Source organism: Mustela erminea, chromosome 11, assembly GCF_009829155.1.
Source record: "Mustela erminea isolate mMusErm1 chromosome 11, mMusErm1.Pri, whole genome shotgun sequence".
Taxonomy (NCBI): domain Eukaryota; kingdom Metazoa; phylum Chordata; class Mammalia; order Carnivora; family Mustelidae; genus Mustela; species Mustela erminea.
Genome location: NC_045624.1, coordinates 65587540 through 65611610, shown reverse-complemented (window position 1 = coordinate 65611610; position 24071 = coordinate 65587540). Strand labels below are relative to the sequence as shown.

The following is a 24071-nucleotide window of genomic DNA, read 5'->3' as shown; positions in this document are numbered from 1 at the left end:
TTACTAGTAATGAAATTGAATCAGTAATCAAAAAAATTCCCAACAAAAATCCAAGACCAAATCGCTTCACAAGGGGATTTCTACCAAATACTAAGAGTTAATACCTATTCTTCTCAAACTATTCCAAAAACTAGAAGAGGAAGGAAAGCTTCCAAATTCATTTCTGTGAGGCCAGCATTACCCCTAATACCAAACCAGACAAAGACACTATAAAAAAAGAAAATTACAGGCCAATATCTTTGATGAACATAAATGTGAAAATCCTCAACAAAATATTAACAAATGAGATTCAATAATATATTAAAAGGATCATTCACCACAATCAAATGGAATTTATTCCAGGGATGCAAGGGTGGTTTGTATTTGCAAATCAATCATTATGATACATCACATGACCAAAGGGAAGGATATAAACCATATGATGATCATTTCAATAGATGCAGAAAAAGCATCTGATAAAATACAACATCCACCAATGATTAAAAATTCTCAACAAAATGAGTTTATAGTAAACATACCTCAACATAAGAAAGATTATTGATGACAGACCCACAGCTAGCATCATACTCAGTGGTGAAAATTGAGAGCTAGGATCAGGAACAAAGCAAGAATATCCACCCTTAACCACTTTTATTCAACATAGCACTGGAAGTCCTAGCCACGACAGTCAACCAAGAAAAAGGGAAAAATGACATCTGAATTGGTAAGGAAGAAGTGAAATATTCACTATTTGCAGATGACATGATACCATATATAGAAAACCCTAAAGACTCCACCAAAACACCACTGGAACTGAGAAGTGAATTCAGTAAAGTTGCAAGATACAAAATTAATATACAAAAATCAGTTGCATTGCTATACACTAATAATGAAGTAGCAAAAAGAGAAATTAGGAAAACAGTCCTATGTGCAACTGCGCCAAAAAGAATAAAATACCTAGAAATTTAAATGTATTGATGTAGGAACATTAGGAGGCAAGAATATACATTCTCTTCAGTAAATGGTGCTGGGAAAACTAGACAGCTACATGCAAAGGAATGAAACTGGACTACTTTCTTAAACCATACACAAGTATTGTGATGAGCACTGGGTGTTATACACAACTGATGAATCATTGAACACTACATCAAAAACTCATGATGTACTATATGTTGGCTAACTGAACTTAATAATAAAATAACTCAAAATGGATTGAAGACTTAAATGTGAGACCTGAAACCATAAAACTCCTAATAGAAAGCATAGGAGATAATCTTTTAGACATCTGCCTCAACAACTTATTTATGGATAGGTCTTCTCAGGCAATGGAAACAAAAGGAAAAATAAACTATAGGAACTACACCAAAATAAAAACTTTTACACAGCAAAGGAAACCATCAACAAAACAAAAAAGCAACCTAGTGAATGGGAGAAGATATTTGCAAATGATATCTGACAAAGGGCTAAAACCAAAATATATAAAGAACTTCTATAACTCAACACCAAAAAGAAAGAAAAGAAAAACAAGTACTCTCATTAAAAAGTGGGCAGAGGAAGGGTGTCTGGGTATCTCAGTTGGCTTAGCATCATACTCTTGATTTAGATTGATTTAGGCTCAGGTTGTGATCTCAGGGTCCTGTTCTTATAGTGCTGAGATCGAGCTCTGCAATGGCTCTATGCTGGCTGGAGCCTACTCAAGATTCTCTCTCCCTCTCTCCCTCCCCTACACTCCACGTGTATTCTTGCACTTTCTCTCTCTCTCACACACAAAAGAAAACAAAGTGGGCAGCAGAGACCTGAATAGACATTTTTCCACAGAAGACATACAGATAGCTCACAAACACATGAAAAGATGTACAATATCACTAATCTTCAGGGAAATGCAAATCAAAACCACAGTTAGCTATCACCTGACCCCTGTCAGAATGGCTAGAATCAGAAAGACTAGAAATAACAAGTGTTGGCCAGGATGTGGAGAAAAAAGAACTCTTGTGCACTGTTGGTGGGAATGTCAATTAGTGCAGCCATTATGGAAAACAGTATGGAGTTTCCTCAAAAAATTAATAATGGGGGGGCGCCTGGGTGGCTCAGGTGGTTAAGCCGCTGCCTTTGGCTCAGGTCATGATCTCAGGGTCCTGGGATCGAGTCCCACATCGGGCTCTCTGCTCAGCAGGGGGCCTGCTTCCCTTCCTCTCTCTGTGATCTCTTCCCTTCGTCTCTCCTACTGTGATCTCTCTCTGTCAAATAAATAAATAAAATCTTTTAAAAAAATTAATAATGGGGTTATCATATGCCAGTATTTGCACTATTGGGTATTTTACCCAAATAAAGTAAAAACACTAATTTGAAAAGATATATGCATCTCTGTGTTTACCACAGCATTATTTACAATAGCCATCCTATCGAAGCAACCTAATTGTCCATCAATAGATGAATGCATAAAGATGTTGGCTGTGTGTGTGTGTGTGTGTGTGTGTATGTGTGTGTGTGTGTGAGAGAGAGAGAGAGAGAGAGAGAAATCTTGCCATTTTCAACAATGTGGATGAACCTAGAGGGTATTATCCTAAGTGAAATAAATCAGAAAACAAAAACAAATACCATATGATTTCCCTTATATGTGGAATCTAAACAAAACAAAAATACTTCTGGTTAGGGACATTTGGGAAGGTATGTGCTATGGTGAGTGCTGTGAAGTGTGTAAACCTGGCAATTCATAGACCTGTACCCCTGGGGCTAATAATACATTATATGTTAATTTAAAAAATTAAAAAATACTTCCTTTTGTCTTGAATTGATTTTCACATTTAAAATGTCTTTATCACATTGCTAAGAATTCTTTTTTTGTTGTTGGTTTAGTTTTTACTTTAATGGTAGTTAGTTACCATATAGTGTTAGAATAGTTTCAGGTGTACGATCTAGCGATTCAACAATTCCATACAACAGCCTGTGCTCGTCATGACAAGTGCGCTGCTTAATCCCCATCACTCTATTGCACCCATCCCCCCACTCCACCCGCCTCCTCTGGTAGCCATCAGTTTGTTTTCTGTAGTTGAAAGTCTCTTGGTTTCTCTCTGTCCCTCTCTCCCTCCCTTTCCCTTTGGTCAAAAACAGACTCTTATGTACAGAAAACACACTGGTAGTTGCCTGAGAGGAGGTGGGGGGAGGTGGGCACGTAGAGATTAAGAGGTGCAAATTTCCAGTTATAAAATAAATAAGTCATAGAGATGAAAAGTACAACACAGGGAATATAGTCTATAATATTATAATAGTAAAAATGTGACAGATGATGACTATACTTGTGGTGATGAGCGTGGAATAATTTCGAGAATTGGTGAATCAATACATTGTATACCTGAAATTAACACAGCATTGTGTGCCAATTATACTTAAATAAAAAAATAAAAGTTAGGCACCTATAAACGTAGTTCATCATAGACACATATGTTATTTCTGGACTTTTAATTCTATTCCATTGATATATGTCTGTCCTTATGTCATTACCACATATCTTAGTTACTGTTGCTTTATAAGTTTTGAAATCAGAAAATGTAAGCCCTCCAACGTTGTTCTTTAATTTTAAAGATTATTTGGCAGTTCTGGGTATTTGGGAATTCATATGAATTTTAGGACCAGCTTATCAATTTCTACGAAGAAATCAGCTGGGACTCTGATAGGAATTGCATTGATTCTATATATGAATTTTTAGAATACTGCCATCTTAATAATGTCATATTCTGATTCATAAACATAAAGTGTTTTTCCATTTAGATTTTTAAAAAATGTCAACAGTGTTTTATAGTTTTCAGAGTATAAGATTTAAATTTATTTCTAAATATTTTACTGTTTGATGCTACTGTAAATGAACTGTTAACTTCATTTTTAGATTATGTATTGCACATGTATAGAAATACAAATATATTGATCTTGTATCCTTCAACCTTGCGGAACTTATGAGTTCTAATAGTATTTTAATGGATTTTTTAATATTTTTTCTACATGCAGGTTCATGTCATTTACATATAGAGGTAGCATCCAAATTAGAAAGAAATAAAACTACCTATTATTTATTTTAAAAATCTATTATTGATTCATTGCCTAATTGCTCTGGCTAGAACATCTAATATGTTCAACAGAAGTGGCAAAAGTGGACATCCTTGTCTTCTTCCCAGTCTTAGGAGGAAAGCATATGGTCTTTCATTGTGAAACATGTTTGCTTGGATTTTCTGAAAATGTTCTTCAATCAGGTTGAGAAAGTTCCTTTCCATTCCTAGTTGGGTGAGTGTTTTTACCATGAAAGTATACTTGATTTTTTAAAAAAAATTTTTCTGGCCTGAGATGATCATATAGTTTTGTTATTCAAATGATGTGGTATTACATTGGTCAATTTTCCCTAAACTCATGTAAGCCATACTAGTGGCCAGTACAAAGTTCATGCTAGAAAAAAAGCATAATATTATACATATATTGTCTGTATAGGTCCCTTTTCAAAAAAAATAAATAAAATCTTAAAAAAAAAAAGGCAAGAGCAATAATTTCTGAAGGAACAGCATAAAATGAGTAAATTTTTATGCAAGTGAAAGTATTTTTGTTTTCCTCTCAGTGATTACCTGCTCAGAATTTTAAATTGTCTTCAAACTTGTGATTTGCTTTACTTTTTGTAGTTGGTGATCCAGATATTTTTTATAGCTTTTCAAGCAATCAGCATGAAATTTATATTTTGAACTGCATCACTTTAATCAATTTTTGTTTAGGTTTCAGTTCAAAGCAATTAAACAAATAGGAAGTAAAAAACACACAAGGCCTTTTAAAAATTAACTGTAGGCTTTGAGCATGAAAGCACCACTTTCATTTGTGCTCCTCTGGCCATAAATAGTGATGATGTACTTCCCCTTTTTTTCTACATTTAAGGGTCCACCCAGAAATTTGCAACTATATTGAGTCCCGGAAATGTTCTCATTCTCTTTTCTTGTCTGTGATATAATCTCTTAACACAGTTGGTTCAAGAAGCAAGTTAAATTGACCCAGATCACGTGTTTGAGCCTTTTAAAAGCAAAATATCTTCTCTGTTTCCTGAGAACAGATTGCAGCCCCGGTCCAGGCACCTGGTGCCTTCTTGCCATTGCTTAGCAAGTGCCAGAGGCTAGGGGATGTGTGGGCAGTTGAATCCAGTCCATTCTTGTCACTGGACAGTGAGCCCCAGAGGGCTTGTCACAGGAAGTGTCATCATTATGTTGTCACTTTACTTTCTTAAATTTAACTAGAATATATTTGGTTAAGGTAAAAATGTTACTTTACAAATATATTATTCAGTCATCACAACACTGCTTTTTAGGAGTTAAAAATGTGTAAATAGCCTGTAATTTCAGGGTGTCTATAATCCACATAGCATATGCAGGTGGATATAAAAATGACAACGTGCAATATTTTCCCCTTGTCCTTGGTTTTTGTTTAAAAAAAAAAAAAGTTACCTTCCAAATTACATGCGCTTTTCTTTGTTTTGAGAGAAAAAGGAGGTGGGATTAGTAGAAGACTTCTATAACCCTTTCGGAAGGAGAAAATCCTTTTGAAAAAATTTGAAGTCTTTAGAAACAGTGCATTTACCAGGTATGAAGCAAAGTTTCCGCAGATTGTCAGGTTTTCGGGGCAGCATAGAATAGTGAATCAGAGTACAATCCCAAAGTTAGACTCAATTCTTTGGGTTTCAGTGTTCCTCATGTGTTAAATGGAGGTGGAAGTGGTATGTACTTCATAAACAAAAAATTAAATGAGAAAACACAGGTAAAGAGCTTCGAGCAGTAACTGCCAAGTAAATGCCCATTTACCAGTTAACCGATGTCTGTGGCAATAGACATTAAGTACACTGTTACAACCTTAAGACTGACTCAAAATAAAGTTGATAAAATTAGAATTAGTAATACTAACATACTAATTAGTATATATTAAAGCTCATCATCTTTATCCTTACTTCCATTCTCACGGGTAGACCATAAATTAGTTTCTTTAATGAATTCCCATCATCAGCTCACCTACAAAGTAGGCATAGCAGAGAAAATAGAAGCTCTCGGACTCTGAGTGTAGTTTCCATACGTTTAAGAACACTTTAGGAAATTATAGGCATTGGTTTTTAAACCACTTTGGCCGTTAAAGCAATAGCAATCAGGGGCACCTGGGTGGCTCAGTGAGTTAAAACCTCTGCCTTCAGCTCAGGTCATGATCTCAGGGTCCTGGGATCAAGGCCCACATCACATTGGGCTCTCTGCTCAACAGGGAAGACTGTTCCCTCCCCTCTCTCTCTCTCTGCCTGCCTCTCTGCCTAATTGTGATCTCTGTCAAGTAAATAAAATAAAATCTTAAAAAAAAAAAAAAAAAGCAATAGCAATCGTTTCTAGAAAGCCAAAAAAAGATCTGTACTGGGTTCTGAAATTCTGAAAATCAACTGCCTGGAAATACCAGACTTTTGAAAACTAGTGCTCAGACCACCATGTAAATGGGTGGGTCCCAGAGAGTTAACTGCAGCTGCTGCTTCCTTCCATGAGGCCTTTCTGTTCCCTAGTTCAACCATCACGCACACCACACTGACCTATAGTGAAGTCAATGGTTGGCCAAAAGGGAACTGGGTGAGGCTCTTCCTTCTATCCCATCTTCCATTTCTATCAGCAGGTTAATTATGTTTACACTCTGACTTCTGATAACCAGGCATTCCCACCTCCAATGAATTCCTTTTTTTGTTCTACACATGCATCTCTCTCAATTTCTTTCTTTTTACCATATTTTACTGTTTACTCTACTTTGTCACCTTGCTATTTATGGGATTAAAATAAAAAAATCTTGAATGCAACTCTCCAGACTTCCTAGATATATTTCTAATGAAAATACCTGACAGTGCACCTAGGCCAACAGTCTTGAAAAGTACTCCAGAGTACCTTCTAGATTCTCTACCAAAGTTCAGGTCCTACGATTAAATTTGGTTTCTTTTTTTAGCACTGACAAAATAATTTTAAAATGTTTAATCTGTCTTGTTGTTATTCTGATTTTAACATTAATAATTGCCTTACATGTATTTACTGCAAATACATAGGCTTTTATCTCTATTGTGGACCCACTGGCCTGAGAAAATACATTCTAAGTTCTTAATAATTATAACAGTGATTTTCTAGGTCATAACTTGATAGAAGATTGGCACCTACATACACACACACACACACAAATGTAATTATATTATTTATATTTATATTATATATTTATATAGACATATATATGTCTCTCTCTATATATATATATATATAATTTTTTAATCCAAAGTGTTTTTTATCATAATGAAGAGCAGTGTAAGTTAGGTCTTCTTTCATGACAGAAGTTCTTTTATGGAGTATCACCTGAGGTATATGTTTCCTCTCAAGATATATAATTATCAGTTGATATTTTGTTTCTAAAGTTATATATATTAATTTAAATGCTGTTTCTATAAGAATTTTTACTATGCAGAAGATTTGGGTGTAAGTCTACTTGGAATTATGGTACTTTATAGCTGGATCACCTGGCCCAACTATTTCATATTTTCAGGGGAATTAATTGAAACACAGAAAGCTCAAATAATTGGTGTAAGGTCACATGGTTTAGATGGAGACTATAGTCACTAGGACTTGGATCTGGTGCTCTAAGTCTTGCAGATTAATTTTCAACTTAAAGTACAAGTAATAGTATATATTCTGATAATTAACTTCTTTCTCCCTAAAAACTTAAGAATCTTGAAAAAGGATGTTCCTAAGAATTGAATATCTATACTAAGCAATTATTCTATTGTTCTTTCCAAAGTACTTTCCAAGCACAGTGTATATTTTCCTTTTTTTATTTTGCTGAGGCATTTAAAAATTTTTAATATTTTAACTTTAAATTTAAAAATTAAGATAGTGAATTTTAAATTTTCCTGTAAATTTGGACATGATTATGGCTTCTCAGTTTTAATTGATGCTTAGCATTATTCATTCTATAGTTTGTTGGGTAGGCTTCCCCCAAAAGCAGGCAATGACATCTTATACCCTTAAAATAACACACAAAAAGAATTACAGCATAGAGTTCCGGAGTGGGTGGATTACAGCATAATCTTAGAGATTATGGTCTGCTTCAAACAGGATTGAAATACCATCAATTACATTCAAATTTTAATCCATAAAATCCATAAAATATTTAATCCATAAAAAAATCCATAATATTGGCAAGGCTTACTTTAATTATGATTTTTAAAGCTAAGCAAAGTGTGTATTATAAAAAGGTACATACAAACTTAATATACCTTAAAAAAATCACAAAAGCAGGAAACATATTTTATGTGTCCCCTCACTTCCAGTTCTTGATAATTTTTCTCTATGTATGTAAATACTCTGTATTCCTATATTCACTGACTCCTTTTAGAATTATTTCTGATTTCCTACTTGTTGATTGTACTCTAGTTTAAAAATACTAAATTGTACTCTAGTTTAAAAATAGTAAAAATAGCCAAAAGGTAGAAACAACCCAAATGTCTATTAACAGCTGCATGGATAAACAAAATATGGTATATATTTAGCTTCAGAAAGGAATGAAATTCTGATACATGATACAACATCCATGGTCCCCAAAAACATTATGTGAAGTGAAATAAGCCATTTACCCCATAGAAATAGAACCACACAATGTTTATCCTGTAGTGACAGGATAAACATTGTGTGGTTCTATTTCTATGAGGTATCTAGATAGGCAAACTGATAGAAAGTGTAATAGAGGTTACCAGGGGCGGGGGAAGGGAGGAATGGAGAGTTGTTTAATCGGTACAGAGTCTCTGCTTGGGATGATGGAAAAGTTCTAGAGATAGACAGTGGTAGTATCTGCACAACACTGTAAATGTACTTTATGCACTGAATTATACACTTAAAATGGTTAAGATGATAAATTTTATAATGTATATATATTTTACCACAATAAAAAAATATTATCCTGAGTTAACCATAAAAAATTAGCACTCTCCTTTGGGCTCTGAGTATATACCTTCAAGGGATACGCCTCTTACCATTCTGAGTAGCCCCTTCATTCTCATACTGGAGTGGAGAATACACAGCTGTATTTACTTTTCCATCCACATCTATTTTGAAATACAACCTTTTTTTGCATGAGAGCCAAGGTCAAGTGACACAGCTCTCTACTCACCATTTTAGTTTGCCAAACATCACTTTTCTAGCGGAGTGCTGGGTTAGGTACAGCAAGAGTGGATAATCTGAATGGAATTCAATTAGTCTATCTTAGTAATTTCTGTACTCCATTTGGTATGACGCATTTCCCTTCATTTCCATCTCTATATGATAATGTATAGTGGTGTATTCACTACTATAGTATTTCCAAGTGTGTGGCCTATTCCACACATCATATTCAAATTACAAAGAAAATAAGGCTTTTCCTATCCAGTATTTTCCCATTTCTTAACATTTTTTTGTGTGTCCTGAGATTAGAAAGATCTTTATATACAAGGTGACCATGAGATCCTACTGATAATTGTCTTTGAATTCTGGCTATGGACATGGCAATTCTATGTACATATTAATTCTATGTACATACTATGTACATATTTATGTCTTCATATAATAATGTAAATTGACAAAATACAATATTTTTAGTGCAAATTAAGAGCAGCAGAACAGATTAGCTTTCTGTCTTCAAACAATCTTAACATGACATAATTGCATTTTTATTACTTATAATATCTAAATGTTTATTGTTAAAAATACATATTATACTTAGGTTATGAATTTGTTAAATGTTCATTCCATCAAAGCACATGCCCCAAAAACCCCAGCATGTAGTTATTACTTAATATCTTTAGACTTACTTTCTTTTTGTGTTTCCTACTACTATAGTATGCTATTTGTTCCCATTCAGTCAATATCATATATGTTAAGTCTATTTATCTAATTATATAAAAAGGATAATCAAATGTTTCTATTTTCTTACCATCTCTAAAAATAGAGAGCATTCCATTTTCTTTCTTATTGTCTATGCAGACAGTTGAAGTGCTTTATTGTTATACAAAATGAAAATCCTTCATTTGAGTGGAATTAATATTTCAATTAATATTGAGATGTATGAGATCATTTTTCATTATTTTCCTTTGAAATTATCTGGAAAAAACATGACCATGTTGCATTTCATTCTAAAGGAATTGAATAGATATTTAAAATAACTAAAGCTGTATCAATGGGAAGTTAAGTAGAATCCAGTGTGACTAATAAGGGATATCAAATTCTTCAGATCTGTGGTATACATAATAAGCTTAAAGAATTCATGTACAGAAGCCTAAGCTATTGTGTAGTGGTGGCTGTGATCAGGTGCTATAGTTTTAAGCTGTTACATATTGCATCCAGTTTACTATATTTAATTAAGTAACAAGATGCTTAGTTGTACGGATCCTTTGAACTCTATTTCTATACTGGCACAATCTATATTTTTTGGACCTTCATTCTCTACTCCAGATGACACTTGTCCATAGAGAAGTGCTAAGTCCACAAAACAAACAAATTATTTCCCGTGACGACGATCTTTACCTTGATGGAGGGAGCACTGGGTTGTAAATCAGGTGACCCAGAGTACACATCTCTGCCAATTAGTAGTGACGTGACCTTAAACAGTCATTAAACTTTGAGCCTCAGAAGATGAGAATTGAAACAGTGTCTTCCCTATCAAATTTAACAGGTTGTGAGGCTCAAATGAAACAAAGTATGCGAAACTACTTCAAAAACTGTAGAAAGCACTAAACAAATATCATTTTCCCAAGATTCTGATTAAAACTTTTCTTATACCACAGATTTAAGTGAATTATGAAACTGATAAAATCATACCAGTAAGTTGTTTCATAGAGAATTATAGCATATTTAAGTTTTAAAAACCATTAGTTTGTTTCAGTTTTAATTCCAAGATCATTTAACATCTGCATGACTCTGTTTTTGTTTGTTTGGTGTGGTTAATATGCCTCTCATTTTGGTATAAATGGAGATGTGTGGACAGTAGAAATTGGTGGGGTCATAATGTCCTAATAAAGGGCACTCCTTTTCCTCATCTGCATCCTGCTAAAAGAGCCAGCAGGCAGAAAAACACATGTCCCTCTTTTGACTAACACAGCCTAGGCTGAAGGAGGCAGCTTCATGTAGTAGTGTAAATGGACTTCTGCACTCCCAGTTACCGATGTGCAGATCTGTGGGGAAAGTTGAAGTCAGCACAATGGACACTCTTAACTCGGATAACTTGCCTCCTCTGGTCCAAGTAGAGAGCAAAGAAAGAGAATTTCTCTAGACCTCAGGAACTTGGATGTTTTAGTGTCCCTCATCTAGAAACATGGACCTATGGCCATTGTCCACCAAGTGGGTAGCTCAGTCTACTTCCTTGGGGGAGGATAGGGGGGTATGGCAGACACCAATCTACCTAGAGAGAAATCCCTCTTTATGGAAACCGGAAAAGAAAGAGGTTTTCTCTTTAACAGAGGTGAACGGAAATTAAATAAGTGGAATGTACCCAGCCATCCCCTCTCCTACTCAGATCTCATCCCTGAGGCTTTCCCTCCCCTTGGTGCCTAGCTAGTCCTGCCGCCCTCTTCCTGGTCCTGTTCCCCACACCCCTGCCCTCAGGCATAGGCTCCACGGCAGCCCCTTCAGACTATACCAGAAAAACTGGTTCCTGGGACAGAAGAGCTGTGTAAGGCAGGTTGATGCTCTAGATTGAATGTCTGCCCCCAAAATTCATATATTGAAACCTAATCCCCAGGGTGAGGGTATTAGGAGGTGGGGCTTTGGGGAGGTGATTAGGTCATGAGGGTAGAGCCTTCATGAATGAGATTCGTGCCCTTGGAAAAGAGGTCCCAGAGAAAGCCCTGGACTCTTCTGCCATGTGATGTTTTAGGAGAAAGAGGGCAGTCTGTGAACCAGGAAGCAGGCCCTCACCAGACACTGAATCTGCCAACACCTTGATCTTGGACTTTCCAGCCTTCAGAACTGTGAGAAATAGATTTTGTTGTTTGTAAGCCACCCAATCTATAATATTTTGTTATAGCAGCCAGAGTGGACTAAGGCAGTTGATTGGGCGCAATTTGTAGTTAATAAAGTTAGCTTCTTCCTCTCTCTCTCTCAGTGAAAGGTGGGTCTACAATAAAAATAGTTGCCACAGTCTCACCTACATTGTAGCAGAAACTTACTCAACTTCTGTTGGGAGACACATCTGTGAAGTTGTTCATTTGGCAAGTCAAGAACAAGGCATCTCATTCATAAGGAAAGTAAACTAGTTTTAAGTTCTATCTGAATTTAATATCTTCCATCGTTCATCATGTGGGAGATAATACAGTGAACAAAATCTTGTTAGGAAAAAGAAAACAGATGTGGAAATGCAGCTTAACATAATTCCTGGCTTATTCTGAATAAATCTGAATATGAAGTTCATGAAAAACCTGAAATTATTTAGTCATTCAGTAAACATGTATCAATCACCTATTATGAGCGGCATTGCTCTGATTGCCAGGGGGAATGGAGATGAAAGCTATCGTCCCTGGCTTTGAGCAGACCATGGTTTTATGAGAGTGACAGAGAATTCTAGTCCAGTATGATTTGTGCGGTGAGAGAGATATGCACAAGCTATTGTAGCAATACACAGGCAAGCACTGGGCCCAGGTTTGAGGAGTTACTTGGGAAGATCTTTCTGAAAGAGTCCTGGTGTGCATCCTGAAGGGCTAGTTGAAAAGGCAAGCTGAAGGGAGAAGAAGAAAGACCAATGTCCTCATTAAGGCAGAAGTAATCCAATGAGCTAAAGCTCAGAGCTTAAGGGAGAGCTGGGCATGATGGCGTAAATGATGATAGTAAATAGCTTGGTATGGATGAAGACGTTAGGAAATGGTAATATAAGAAATCAGTCAGGTAAGCAGGGCCAGATCATACCTTATGTGCTATGATATGGAGTTTGTTCTTCTGTCCAAAGGCATTGAGAAGCATTAAGCAAGGAAGAGCATGTGTGTTCAACAGGACCAGCGAGAGGGAGAATGTCATGTAGTAAGTGTAGTAAGTATAATGTAGTGTAGTAAGGCTGTATGCAGCATTCATGACACGGGCTATGGTGGCTTGCATTAAGAGAAGAGACGGTGGGATTGATGAGAAATGATGGGACTTGGGGAGACATTAAAGACCTCAAAATCAGTAGGACTCAGTCATTTACTGGATGGGGGGAGCATCCAGAGAGAAGTCAAAGATAATTTAGGCATCTGTGTTTGGCAGTTATTATACAAAAAATACTAGAAGAGCATTGGGTTGGGATAGAGCTGGGCAAAACTCATCAGGTTCAGAACATGTTGAGCTCAGTATTCCAAAAGAAGAGGTATAATAGGATTTGAACATGTGGGTCAGGAGCCCTAAGTGTAAGTCTAGGTTCGAGATGGGTGTGGACATGTGCATGTGTACACATATGCGTGCATCCACATACTTACCTACTTTCAGGAGTGGAGGGATGGGGCAGTAGGAACCAAGGAATTGTGTTGAGACGAGGAAGAATAAAGGAACAGAAATGAGACCCTGGAGACTATCATTTCAGAAATAGACAAAAGAATAACCAGCCAGACAGATAGAGGCAACACTAAGTGGCACAGAAGCCAGAAAATAAAAACTCAGGGTGACCAGTCTTAAGTGCTACAAAGAAGTCATATAAGGTTAGCACTTCAGAACGTCTTCTCAGTTAAGCACAGTGTGATTATAAGTAACCTTGGACAAAAGCAGTGTCAGCACAGGGGCAGAGAGAGAAGGCAGATTGCAGTGGGTGAGGAGTGAAACAGACAGCGAGTGTCAACAATCGTCTCAGCCTGGCTGTGAAATAAAGGAGAGAGATAATGTGGGCGTTCAGTGGGTAAAATGCCAGTGGGTGCGAAAGACCTCAGCCGAATTCTCTGTAAATGGTGAATTGACTTTATAAAAGATCAGCAATTGGGAGCCACCTCCTAACAGACGAAGCCACGTCCTTGAAGTGTAGAGACCACGGGATGGATGTGGAGTGCTGGGGAGGGGTTCGATTTGGGTGGGAAGAGGGCAACTTGCCTGTGGTGGCAGGAGGGAAGCATGGAGTGGTAGAGATGCAGAGTTTTTTGGGCGCGGTAAGTAGAAGAAATCCTCGCCTGATTCCTGTTTTCTCTGCAGAGTGGGATGTTAGCCCACCGGCTGGCAGCAAGGGGCCAGGTGGTGATGTAGGGCAAGAGGAGAGGAGAGCAGGGGTGAAGTGTGTGCTGGCAAGAACGAGGGGGAAAGCCTATAGGAAAATACGAGATTCCTGGATAGCTTAAGGTCAGAGATGGTGAACTTCTATAAACTAACTTTTTAAAAAAATATTTCTAAAAAATCACTGGAATAGCCTTTTTTATTTCCCAGACCAGTATTAAACAGGATCCCATGCTGAACATGCTGTTTCTTGCTGGTTCCTTTCCTAAAATGCTTCTCTTTCCTCTTTCCACTGCTTCCCCCCGCCCCACCCCAGTTGGCTGTACAGAATATTTTCCGGCTTCAGTGAAGCCACTTTTCCAAGAATGCATGGAACAGATTACAGCAGCCAGTGCCAGCCTGCTTACTTCCCCCTCTTCACTTGCATAGGTTCAGCTGGAGTTCTGAAAAGAGGAAGTCAGGAGGATTTGGGGGTTTTGTTTGTTTGTTTGTTTGTTTTTTAAAGAAAGATGGAAGAAGCAAGAAGCATAAACTGGTGGAAATACTGGGGGTGAGGGGCTAGGGAAGAAAAGGGAACAAATACTGAAAAAAAATATCATGAGCCAAGTTGTAAATTGAAATGATGTCAGAAATCAGAAAGGAAAGGAAATCATAAAGGAAAAGAAAAGATCTACTTTCTAACCTGACCTCTTAGTTTGCTACCCCAGAATACAGCATCCTCAAACTGGGAGGCCAGGCCATATGGGAAACAGGCTGGCAGTGAATTCAACCTTATTTCGTGCCTAATTTATCTGTATCAGTGGTCAGGTGTTCTGGGCTTTTGTTTGTTTCTTTGGCCTAACCCCCCGATATAAAAAATCAAGTCGGGGGTGCCTAGAATAACTCAGAAGTAAGGGGACCCCATTCAAGTGCCACAAGTGAGTGCTTGTGTCATGCAGGTGTTAGATTCTGGGTACGGAGGACTTGCAGAAAAGCAGCAAACAAAAGCAGCAAATTTCTTCCTAGGGAAAGGGGACTACTTTTTAGGACATGTATAGGTATAAGAGACAGTCCCCTGGCTTTTATCAGATAGCCAGACATTTATTAGCAATTAGCCTCTTAGAAATAAATAAATAAATAAGGAGCCTGAGTACTGCCCTTAACTGTGCTGTTGCTTCTCTCACCTTCTAACCTCTTGTCCCCTGACGCTTCTGACTCAGATTTGCCCCCCAAACCACCCCCATCAAGATGCTGATGTAATGCAAGCAGATACCAGCTGAAGCCAGAATAGAATGGATAGTTATCTGGGGAGATAAAGTGACAGTGTTGCCTGTTCGGGCTATTGTTCAAAGGAACATGTCTTTTATTTATAGATGTTAGAATTTAAAGGCATAGACAGCTAGAGCTTGACATTACCTCTTCTTACTGTAACTCGTTTCCTAGAAATAAGCTTTAGCCTATAGCTACCTTCTTTGCATGTAAATTGAATGTGTTAGATGTGTGTTTTATACCTGGTTTCATATTCTTCTAATAGGTTCTGTGACTGTTTTGGTTAAGGTTGGTTTCTAAATTTTAATGCTTCAATATTTTGCTTTTATTGGACACTATTTTATCTCTGCTTATCTGAGGCACGGGTTGCCTTAAAAAGCAAGAGGTTTAAAAAGAGGCCAAATAGAGGTGATGTTCATATTAATAAAATATTCATATTTTAGTCGGGTAGAGCTTCATTTGGAGATGAAGGCTCCAAATTGTTAGCGGGTTTGCAAAATTGGCACCCCTTAATAGATTTCATGGTGGTTTGGGGGGCTTCTGTGCCAGGAAAAATGTAGTCTGTTCTCAAACCTGCATTTCCTTGCTTTCAAATACCCAGGAGTGAGGTTCACAGGATGCCACTAACCTTCTGTTGCTCCAGGGAAGTGACTTCATTTTTCTAAGCCTTCTCTGAAAAGTGTTATGTGCCTTGTATTCTTGGACTGTGTTTTCTTCCGAAGCTCTGAGAAGATTTTGCAGATTGAACCTCATGAATCTTTGCAGCCCCTCTGCAAGAAAGAGAGGAATAGTGTCTATAAGCCTTTTTGAATTATTTGAAACAAAGATCATAGAATGTGAGGAATACAAGATAAACTTAGCCCATTTTTTAAAAGGTTAACTGATGAACAAGAAATAATTTTTATACAGACATAAAAATAGGTGATTAACTGTACACTTTGCTGGAAATTTATCTTCTCCCCCAGATTTAAAAAAAAAAAGAAAGAAAGAAAATCTGATGTGGCATACTGCTATTTAAACCATGTAAGGACAAACATTACTTTGAAAAAGAAGTATTAAAGCTAGATTATACGAAGGAACTTACATTCAAGAACATTGTCATAGCAGCCCTTCTGTCAACAGGATTAATCACAAAAATAACGAATATGCTTTATGAACGTAATATTTGAAGTAATTTTTTAAAATTTGGCTATTAACCGTAAGGTTAATTGATTCTTTTCTTTGTGCTCCATTGTGGTTAACATACTCATTCTTCTCTTTAAAGACCCATTTTATTATGCAAATGAAAAAAATTGAAAGACTGTGTGTGTAAGAGAGAGGGCTGCTTTTTGCCGGGGAACTCGTGCACCTGTTTCGGCCCTCAGCCCCCACCTCTGCTTCCACAGGCTGCCAAGCTCGGCTGCGTGATCAGAGTAGCGGGTGTGGGGTCCTTGAATTTTGACTCACATGTTCTTTGTGACTTACTCTTGTTTTGCCTTAGAATTTCCCCCCTTCCAGCTCTCAGCATGCCAGCGGCAGCTGCATCATGGCGCTCACCCTGCTGCCAAGAGGGCAGGCAGCCTCCTTGGAGACGGGGATGTTGCACTCGGGCCAACTGTTAAGAGATAGATGTTGGAGTAATACGCCCAGCACAGCTGAAATTCAGAGCCTTCTAGGAGGCGTTTGGTGGAACACTTTGTCCATGGTATTTTTAAGTTAATTTTTGGAAACTTTTTATTTGGACAGTTCAAAACAAAGGTAGAAAGAATACTGTAGCACATGCCTGTGTACCTTCTACCTATCCATTTCAGCCGTGGTCAACGTAGGGACCATCTTGTTTCACTGACCCCAGTGTTTCCTTGGGGTTTATCCAGACTACTGGTAGATTCATTTCTGGGGATAAATATCTCATAAATTACAGTTGCTTTTCTGTCCTTCAGTCTAAGATCTCTCACCTTAATGATTTTTTTCGGTCCTTTCTTGCTAATGGTAAAAGATAGTAGAGTCTTTTTTCCTTCCAAAGTAAGCCAAGATATGCTATGTTGGCACCTATCCTATTTTGTAATACCGTCCCCTAAGTTTTCAGGGCTTTGTTCATTCAGTTGCCCAGTCTGTCCAAAGCTGTGGTGTGTGGGGTCTTCAAATGTGGAGCACTAAAGGTCGCCAGGTGGGATTCTCAGTGTTACTACAGACTAACCATGTAACCTGGGACAACTTCCTTCACCTTTGTATGCTTCCATGCCCTCTTATTTTTAACGTGGGACTGATACTGGTACACACCCCACGAAGCTGTGGTAGGACTTAAATGAGTGAGAAGATTTAAAGAGCTCAGACAGAGACTGGCACAAAGGAAGGGCCCAGTATATGACATTGCGCCCATCCTCCTCTTCCTTCTCATGATTTTTTGTTTCCATCCCTCATCACTCATTTCACAGACTAGAGAAGTGAAGTAATACAGCAGTTTTATCAGGAGAACTTGAACAAGGAACCACATGTCTCTCTACTCCTTTATTATCCAAGACGCAGATAATAACCCTTAGAAGTTGGGGGTTTCGAAAGCAAAGCCGTACGGGTAACACACCTCCTTGTTAGTGGGGGAGGTGAGATTTCAAGAATGTTTTTGTTTAAGAAAGGCGATGATTTGGCAATTGATATTGGTACTTGATATACTGATATACTGATATATTGATATACTGTACACAAGAAAGAAAAGAAAGTTCAGGCAGGGGGTGCTACTCATGGATAGATCTTGGGAACATTTGTGCATGAGATCAAGAGAAAAAGCAAGATATAAAAAAGGATAAGGGGGGCGCCTGGGTGGCTCAGTGGGTTAAGCCGCTGCCTTTGGCTCAGGTCATGATCTCAGGGTCCTGGGATCGAGTCCCGCATCGGGCTCTCTGCTCAGCAGGGAGCCTGCTTCCTCCTCTCTCTCTCTGCCTGCCTCTCTGCCTACTTGTAATCTCTCTCTGTCAAATAAATAAATAAAATCTTTAAAAAAAAAAAAAATAAAAAAGGATAAGGGAAGATGATTTGAACCATCAGTGAATATCAGAAACAAAAGAGGGGCACCTCAGTGGCTCAGTCAGTTAGGCATCCGACTCTCAATTTCGGCTTGGATCATGATCTCAGGGTCATGAGATCGAGCCCCACATGGAGCCCTGCATCAAGCTGTATACTCAGCACAGAGTCTGCTTGGGATTCTCTCTCTCCCCCTGCCCCTCCTCTCCGCTTGTATACTTTCTCACTCTCTCTCAAATAAATAAATAGAATCTTAAAAAAGAGAGAGAGATGGGTGAATCCTAAACTTTATCTAAAGCCAAGTGGCACTGGCCATTCCTAAAATTATAATTCACTCACTTTAACATGTGCTAAGCATTAGTGTACTTACTTATAAATATCATTTTGTTAATCCTCATAGCAAGCCTGTGAAATAGGTACTATTATTGATCTCATTATGCAGCTAAGGAAACTGAGATATGGGGGAGTTAAATAACGTGCCCAATACAATAAGCAGGAGACCTCGGGTTTGCACCTAAGCAGTATGGCTCCAGAATCTGTCCTGTAAACACTGTTGTGCTGCTTCGAGGTAAACAAAGCCTCAGCGCATAGGTCATCTTGAGGAAATCAGCGATAGCTAGGTGATAGCCTCCAAAGAGGCTGGAACGGTGGCATCATTGCTCACTGATACCTGTGCTCTCATCTGACCCAGGGATCCTTAGTATTTAAGTCTCACTCAGGTTTCAGGAGGCAAGTTCTGTCCACTACACATATGGATGTTTCTAATAAGCTTTGTCCTCGCAAGGTGCGGTTACATTGTTCTAGCTGCAGTCCTAAGAAAGTTCTCTGGTGTTTTATTTTCACATGAAGTTAAGATAACTCTTGCTAGGGATGTGTTTGGTTAATTCAAAGTCATTTACTAAACAACTATTTCTTGAAGGCCTCTGTTCTAGGTGCTGGGGATGCCTTGTGAAGAGAGCATTTCCTTTCCTACAGAATCTCCGTGGAGTTTTCCTTTCTAGAGCTTCTCATTAGCATAACAACGGCTGTCATTTCTCTCAACTCAAGGCAGCAAAGGAAAAATCTAGAGAAACCTCTCTTGACCCCACAGCGCTTTGCAGCCACTGGCCCATATATCTTTTTCCCATCTATAGCACCATGTCTAGAAATGTTGTCTGTTCTCATATTTGTCTTCACTTGCCTTCCTCCCATAATTTTTTTAAAAATTTATTTATTTTAGAGAGGGTACATGTGCAAGCAGGGTGAGGGGCAGAGGGAGAGAAGCAGACTCCCCACTCAGTGTGGAGCCGGACACAGGACTCAATCCCATGACTCTGAGATCATGAGCTGAGCCCAAACAGAGTCGGTTGCCAAACTGAACAAGCCACCCAGGTGCCCCCCTTCCCATCATCTTTTAAACACAGCACCAAGCAGACTTTCTCCTCAAGATGTCCCCCCAGCTCCACACTCTTACGAGATCCCCCTACCTACTAACAGCTCCACTTGGATGTCTGTAAGGCACTTGGAATGTCCAAAACATCTCATCTTCCTGCCACATGCACTTCCCACCGACACGCTTTTCCCATCCCTGTAAATGGAGAATGGAGACTCCACCCTTGATTGCCAAGCCAATGACTTTGGCTTCATCCTCGACTCTGCTCTTGCTCTCACACCCCACATCCATACCTCAGCAAATCCTACTGGCTTTCTCCTTGGTCGATCCATAATCCAACCATTCTCTCTCACCCTTACTATCACCACCTAACCCACAGTCATTTCTCATTCCCAGCTGGTCTTCCGGCCTCCTTCCCTGGGCACAGTACCCTCCATCGTCTATAGTCAACACAGCGACCAAAGAAATTCTTTTGACATCAGTCAGAATTTATCTCCTCTACAACAATATGTTCCTCAAAAATTTTTTAAAGCTTACATCAACAACATGGATGAATCTCATACATAAAATGTTAAAGAAGCCAGAAAAGAGCTCATACTGTATTATGACTTCACTTAAAATACAAAATAACAGCACAGACTGTTAGAAATCAGGATGGTGACTGAGGGACAAGGAGCTGCTTGGGAATGAAAGCACCTGGTGGGCCTCTGGGAGAGCTGGTCACTTCTATTTCTTGATCTGAGTGCTGGTTGCTCACAGCTGTTTGGTTGGTTAAAATTTAGCAGGCTGTGCTCTTATGATGTACCCTTTTCTGTATGCATTTTCCATTTCAATAACAATTTTTACAAAATTGCTGTTTCTTACACAGAAAACCATTCTCCTCTAGACTTAGAAGGAACTTATCAGCGCTTAAAATTATGAGCCCCATGCAGGCAAAAATCGTGTCTGCGTTCATCCATTCAACAACAGAGTTATTGAGCACTGGGCACTGATGATACAGCTTTGAACTTGGGAAGTGAAACTCCTTAAGCTTCCAAGGGGTGGTATCACAATAACTTATATACCATAGAACAAGGTCCTGACGGCTATGGAGAGGAACAGGCAGGCTTGGGAGACAGAGTTCAGGAGTGCAGGAGGTGAGGGCCAGGACACAGTTTAAATAAGGTGGCCAAGAAGGGCTTCCTTGAGAAGGGTGCAAGAGAAGGAGCGCCTGGGCAGGGACTGGAGAGAAAAGGCTCAAGCCAAAGCGGGCTCGGTGTGCACAAACAATAGCTGGAGGCTGTGGGACTAGAGAGGAGAGAGCCAGGATGGACTAGCTGGGGATACTGCCAGAGAAGGACCCCGGGCCAGAACAGGAAGGGCCCTATGGGCCTCTGTAAAGATTCTAAAGTTTTGTTCTGCATGAGACCTGGTTGAGGGGGTGGGGGGGTGGTCAAGTTTGCCTAACCTGGTTTGAGATAAGTTTCAGCCTGTTTGGAGCAGCAGGTCATTGGTCCTCATTTTTGTAAATACACTTCAATTTTGTATCCATTCTCCTGGGGTGGCTACTTAGGTCATTTCCAGTTTGGGGCTTACATAGAGTGCTAGGAACACCCCCCCACCCCACCCCGGTGCATATCTCTTGGTGAAGTACTACATGTAAGGTATACCAGTCTTAAATTGAACAAGATAGATAGGTTCTTATTTGAATACCTTGGGCAATGTAACATGCTAGTTCCAGCGAAAGCAGGCAATCAGTTAGTACTTAGGTTCACACTGGAGGTCAATGTTCGAGTATGTTTTAGGGTATACAAGGTGGAGGATATACATGCATACATACAAACTATACAAGGTAAGTCTATGCCAGGTGGAGAATACAAAGAAATGTCAAATAGATTTCTTGCCCTCAAGTACCCTGGAGTCTAGTTGGGGATAAGACATACGCATATGAAACAGCAAGGATACAAACAGGAAATGCCAAATAACATCCCAGACATTCTGCCCCATATTCTCTCTGAAGCGGGCAAGGTCACTTTGGACTGTTTTGATACAAGATTTTGCAGGGAAGCTGGGCATGCTGTAGAGCCTGAAAGCATCCATCAGATTTGTGAGCCAGACTCTGTAGATGTTATCTGGGCTAGGGAAATAGCAAGAATGTCAATCTGTATTCAAGGGGAGCCATGCGTGGTCAGTGTGAGTAAGAGTAGGTTTTAAGATTCATTTCAAAGCCTACTAGACAGCATTCTAATCTGGAAATATTTCTATATTCCACATTTCTTAATCATTTTGCTATATTAACGCCACGTTTACCATGACTAAACCTCAAAGTCCACAAGTTATTAAATGACTTAAATATATATGTATTTTTAGACTGGCAAAGAAAACTCACCCAGTGCAACAGTAGCAGGCCCCAAGATGGAAAATAAGTCAGGCCAGACTTTGGAAAACAACTCATTAATGGCCGAACTGCTGAACGATGTACCCTTCACCTTGGCCCCCCACGTGCTGGCCGTGCAGGGCACCATCAGTGACCTTCCAGACCACTTACTCTCCTATGATGTCAGCGAAAATTTATCACGGTTCTGGTACGATTTCAGTCTTGAAAATTCAGTGCTTTGTGATTTGTAATATTTATGACTATTTGCACCATAACAGCTTTAAACAAAAGTTTGCCTGTTTTCTTTTACCTGTTTGATATTCTATGCCATTTCATTGCTTAAGGCCTCAGAAAAGCAAGGATCATAAAGCAAACATTATGTTCATTATGCTGTTTTTTAGAATAAAGTATATTTGTATAAAATTTGGGACTTAAGCTCTGCTTCCTTCCCACCAGATAATAAATTTAAAAATTAGGCTATCGAGGTTTTATGAAAGGAGCAGATTCCTTCCACCAATCTCTCCAAACAGAACACCTCAAGTTTATCTTAGGAGAACTGTGACAAAGAGCTGTGGCACTTTTCTTAGTTACCACAACTCCAAAGTCTGTGCTTAGAATGCATGTGATTTCTCTTCTCGGATTTGGAGTAAGCTTGAATTAATGTTATTCCCTTTCTTCTTCCACAATGTTTATGAATGAATCCAGGAAAAAAAGAAATGTTGCCAGTTAGCTTAATTTCTTCAGTTCCTATTTAGACACCGAGAGGGAAATGTAAAACTTTTCCTGAAAAGCAGCGGTCGTGTACTGATCCACGAATGCTGTCCCTGCTCTGGCTGCTGCTTGTTTGGAGTGATACATGTGATATATTTCAGTTGCCCCAAACCCACCGCAGCCCTTTCCCCCTTGAATGGTTCCCGTGTGCCTGCCTTTGTTTTCTGCCTCACTGCTACTCTGGAGCGTGTGCCCTCACCAGCTTTCCAAAGAACTTCCCCTCTTTCTGCTTCAGTTGGCATTTGCTTCCCTTCCCACATATGTTCCCAGTTTATGAAGAGATCCACGTTTCCTTTCAACCTCTCTGCCTCCTAAAGAAAAACATCTCATGATGATACGTATTATTGCTGATAACACCCTTATTTAGAAATTTGTTGGCCACAATACAGATGGAAATGTTTTGCTGCTAGAAAAGCTGAAATCGACTCATTTCCAATTAGATTGTAGGCAAAACACCTAACTATGACTTTTGGTTCTTGGCTATCCATTATTTATTCCAACTAAAGCAGTAAAGAACTGCCATTGGTCAGTAAATGGTAAAGGGAAGAAGCAAATTGTGATAGAGTATTTTCCATGCCATGGAAAATTTAAATCACATTTGTTTTGATCAGGAGCAATACAGTTTATTGATTCTGTGCCAAACTAGAAGTGTATTTTTCACAAAGATAGAGTGCCATAGCAAAACTAAACACTGTGCATAAAGGTACGTGAATCATTCAAGTTTTAATGTGTTGTGAATGTTTAATAAATGTAGCATTATCTTGATAAAAATGCCATATTATTTAGAAGCATTGTCTTGATAAAAATGCCATATTATTACAAAAATATGCTTCATTTACAAATAATGGTACCACATGAAGTGAATGATTACATTAAATCTTTACACAGTTTTCATAAAAACATCAGTCTAGGAAATGTGACCTATTAGTAACACAAATGTGAACATTTTATAGCAGTTTTTGTGAAAACATCCTTCTTAATACCCATGTTAATGTACCTTGAAGCTAAATGTTATGTCATCAATTTGTCTAATATATTTGTTAAACTGTCTAAAATACATTTCATTTATATTTTATGTCTACCATGTTATAAATATGCTTATATTTTCATTTGTCTAAAATAATTGTTATATTTAAATAAATGT

At 38.5% G+C, this 24071-nt stretch overlaps 1 protein-coding gene across 1 annotated transcript in view; it reads left to right on the top strand.

Moving 5' to 3' along the window:
- UMAD1 (UBAP1-MVB12-associated (UMA) domain containing 1) overlaps positions 1-23710 on the top strand; it is a 219503-nt gene extending 195793 nt beyond the window's left edge. Inside the window, exon 4 of the mRNA XM_032304286.1 lies at positions 22150-23710. Within this exon, the coding sequence (XP_032160177.1) occupies positions 22150-22407 (258 nt within the window). The 3' untranslated portion in view covers positions 22408-23710. The remainder of the gene's footprint in view (positions 1-22149) is intronic.
- Positions 23711-24071: the final 361 nt, after the last annotated feature.